The 4,232-nt window shown below is 37.2% G+C and overlaps 1 protein-coding gene across 1 annotated transcript in view; it reads right to left on the bottom strand.

Annotated features, from left to right (window-relative positions):
* LOC102850634 (ethanolamine-phosphate phospho-lyase-like) overlaps window positions 1–4,232 on the bottom strand; it is a 40,568-nt gene that overhangs the window by 19,782 nt on the left and 16,554 nt on the right. The window contains exons 6-7 of the mRNA XM_006881151.1: window positions 2,179–2,261; window positions 881–1,106 (exon numbers count right to left, since the gene is read on the bottom strand). Coding sequence (XP_006881213.1) covers window positions 881–1,106; window positions 2,179–2,261 — 309 coding nt within the window. The remainder of the gene's footprint in view (window positions 1–880; window positions 1,107–2,178; window positions 2,262–4,232) is intronic.

Here is a 4,232-nt window from a genome sequence, read left to right as displayed (position 1 = left end):
AAAAAAAAAAAGAGGCAATAAAGGACACAGGAGATCACCTGTCTTTCCCCAGCAGAGCACTTGACAGATTAGAACTATCTGCCTTTGGGTTAACAGAGCAACTCCTTACCACTATAGTGTGATCGCTCCTTCAGGAGTGAGCGAAACTCATACCAAATGACATTTCCCATGTTGCATAACTAATATGAAGGACTCTTGGGGACTGTATTGGCCAATTCAAACAGTAAAAAGGCCATGTGATGGGAATGAAAGGATTATTGACTGGGGTTTGGTGAGAGAAATACAAGCTTCTCTTCTTGAAGCATTTAGTAAAAACAGTGCAGTAAAGACAATTTCTTCCAATAATTTATGTATTTAGATTTAAATTTTGCTTTGGCTGTAACAAGTATTATTAAAAGTTCTTCATGTATTATAATGATTGAACCAAGTTTAAAGACTAAGTCTTGTTGGGGTAAATGGAAGGGCAAAAAAAATTCTTAAATATTAAAAATGTATCTGTATCTTTTTGGGCAGCCCTACACTAGTTATATAATTGAGTTCTATAAGTACTTTAAAGTCTTCTGGAAATTCAAATATGATCATATCATCTATTAATGAAAATATCATATCTTCTAGAATTCAGCTGAGAAGCCATCAATCAAACAATCAAGGGGAAATGTACATAAGTAATAATACAGGAATAATTGTGCCAGATAGTATGATATCTGGTTTAAAAAATCAAAGTTTCAGATCAAGTTTGGCTCAAGTCTTGGCTGGTAACAGGCTGGCAACACAGCTATTTGTATTGGAGATGCCTCCTGGTAGACTACACAGGTGATAAGTATAAGAACATACATTTCCTTTTTTTCCTTTTTGCCTTTAAGTTGGAGACCAAACTTACCGTATTAAAATACTCCATTCCAGATCTGCCAAAAGCTTCTGCAATTTCTCTGGTTGTTACTACACATGCCATTGGGTGGCCATTGCCCATTGGTTTTCCCATTGTGACAATGTCAGGAACAAAGTCTTTGCCATTCATTTGGAAACTCCAGAAATGTTTCCCAACCCGGCCAAAGCCAACTTGAACTTCATCAGCTATAAATACACCCCCTGCTTCATGTACATATCTGAAAAGCAAAGGAACATTCTACTGCTTTTAGGTCACCAAGAATCCCCCAAATCATTCATAAAAGTACAGATTATTGAAGACTTAAAGAGAGTTCAATTTATAGCCTGTAATCTTCATTAAAAACACTTCTATAAACAGTAGAAGGACAGAAACTGTAAGTCACAAATTTGTGATTGACACTGATTAGAAAGGCACTTGAATAAAGCAAGTTAAAATTGAAAAAAGTGAAAAAAAAACACTTCTATATGCAAACTCTCAGTGATACCTGTATGATCTCAGCGACTTTGTCATACATATTCAATGTCTAGATTCGATAATTCAATGTCTAGATTGGATTTATTCCACAGGCTTGAATTTTATAGGGTCACTACGAATTGTGGTCAAAATGACGGCACCCAATAACAACAACAACAATACCTGGGCTTATGCTGCTAAAAGTATATAGTCTTATAAGAAAGAATTGAGGAAGAAGTAATTTTAAGAAGGGTTAATTTAAAAATAGCTACTAATTGGTAATGATTGGCTATCTGGGTACCTCTGAGGAGAAGACACTGTCAATCAGCGAGATGGAGCAGAAACTTGAGTCTTTTCAATTCCTGATATCCCCAACTCCCACAGGACTAGAAAACCCATCAGTTGATAGGAAATTTACCCTAACTCTTGAACCACCATCTGCATGATACAGTAGAAGTATGCATCATAAGATTTTTGATGGTTAATTTTTATTTAAAAAATAGATTTCCAGATCTTTCTTTGGAGGTACCTCCGGGTAGACTTGAACGTCTAGATTTTGGTTAGTTGTCCAGCATGATATCCATTTGCACTACCCAGGCACTCCATCAGACCAGGTATGAACCCTTTATTTGCTGGATCATGGAAAGGTGGAGGAGTGTCTATGATGCTGGACTTGCTTGCTATTTAACCAGCTAATCTAAACGTATTTTTAAAACTAGTATGGCCCCACAGAATTATACTTTCTTTGGTTTTTGTAGAAAAAAACCCCAACACCCCAACCAAAAACTGCCACTGTGCTCTCAATTTGACCAAGGATGACCAAGTCAAGTACATACTCTGCCACTTTCTGGAAGTAGCCTGCTGGAGGAATTATTTGTCCGCCACAACTCTGCATGGATTCAGCAATAAAAGCAGCAATCTACACAAAAGAAGATGGAGTCAAAGTCCATTAGGTCTCCCTTCTATCCACTAAAATAAGAGGATTTCTTATAGAGCAGGTTATTTAAAAAATTGTTGAGAATAGAACAGTGGCAAATTTTAAGGCTATTTGGTTAAAACAAAAAGAAGAGAAAAGCTATCTATATTAGAGACACTAGTGCTCTGGTGGCCTAGTGAGTAAGGAGTTGTCCTACTAATCTAAAGCCTAGTGGTTCAAGCTTACCAGCAGCTCCGAGGAAGAAAGAGGGGTAATCTCCTCATAGTAATTTACAGTCTCTGAAAATCTGCTGGAGGATCCAGCTATGAATTGGTTCTGACTCCATGACAATGAGTGAGTGAGTGGCAGCTCTGGTTGCTACAGCTCTGGTTTCTGGTTTCTTTCTCATATCTGAACATATAGTCTATAGATGTGAGATAGACCCTTAAATTTGATAGCAGAAATATCTAACTCAATAGCTTCATTTTACAGATAAGTAAATGAAATAAAAAATAAAGGACTTAATTAATATAGTTTATTCTAAGGGGTTACAGGTCTTTCATTCATAGCGTCACTATGAGTTGTCTAAGACTCAACAGTACTTAACACTTAGCAACAATCTCATATCTGTGTGTAGTTTTAAGCATTGTCAGCATCACTGATGACCTCTGTCTTAGTTCTTCATGAAGATACTTCTTGTTTATTAAAGGACAGCATCAATTCAGTAACTATTAAATGCTGTCCTTGTGTGCCATCGAGTTGGAATCAAGTCATAACTGACCCTCTAGTGGGTTTTCAGAGGTAGTAAATTACACAGGAGGAGACAGTCCATCCTTCTCCCACGGAGCAAATGGTGGATTTAAACTGTGTGCCTTTGAGATTGCAGTGCAACTTCTTACTAGTCCAACTTTTTATGCCACCAGTTGTTGTTGTTGTTTGTCTGTACCATCGAGCCAGAACCAACCTATAGCTGACCTTCCAGCAGGTTTTCGGAGGTGGTTAATCAGAAGGAAGGAAACTGCCCATCCTTCTCCTGCAGAGCCACTGGTGAATTTGAAGCACATGCTTCTTGCCTGCCATTAGGCAACCAGAGCTCCCATTTAAATGTTAATGTTTTCAAAAATTATGCAAACTCATTTTTTTTTTAGAAGCAAAAACGTGTAAGTGATCTGTGATACTTTTTTCTGTGTTTGTTGGTTAGAGAAGTACAAGCTATGGGGGGATGGACAGGGAGGAAAATGTGCAACAATGAATGAATAGAAATCCAAGTTCTCCATAAACTTCCATTAAAATCTCAATTACAAAAAATGTTTCTGGAAACAATAAATTAAAAATTTTCATTAAAAAAGACGTATAAGCTACATTTGAAAAGGAAAATAGTATGAAATTCCTCACAATAGGTAGCATTTTAGGTCATGTTTTTCTCTGCACAGATATATCTTGAAGGCAGCTATTAAAAATTGAGTGGTTTGGAAGGAAAAAGAACAAGGTTGAAAGACACAAATGATGGGCCTGTCAGTAAAACAAAAATATTTCAGTTTATTGGAAAAAGGAAGGCCTTGCTTTTATCTCAATGAAGAGTCTTTTCATTACCACGTTTATATCTGATGCCTCTTTAAAGGTAAGGCCTATGCCAAGATGCATTCAACTCCGTGCAACTGATCCCTAAATGGGCTGAGAATTAGAGTAAAAATTTAAGAAATGGAAACTCTCTTTCTTGTTCTGAAGGATTCTGATTCTGTTTCAGAAATCCAGGCCCAAATTGAAAGAACAATTTTCTGCCTTGGTCTAATCAGGATAGACCATCCCGGTTTCCATTATTTAGAAAGGCTGCATTCCCAAGGGAAGAAGCCTAAAGGCTCTTGTGGGTCTGGAGTCTTCACTGGTCCCAACAGGAAAGATTATCAATAAGCAAGGTTGTTGTTATGTGCAGTCGAGTTGTTTGCGACTCATAGCAACCCTATGTACAACAGC

The sequence above is a fragment of the Elephantulus edwardii genome, unplaced genomic scaffold (genome assembly GCF_000299155.1).
Source record: "Elephantulus edwardii isolate Elephantulus edwardi_28Jun2011 unplaced genomic scaffold, EleEdw1.0 scaffold00012, whole genome shotgun sequence".
Lineage (NCBI taxonomy): Eukaryota > Metazoa > Chordata > Mammalia > Macroscelidea > Macroscelididae > Elephantulus > Elephantulus edwardii.
Note: the sequence above shows the minus strand (reverse complement) of the source record. Positions and strands in the feature narration are given on the sequence as shown.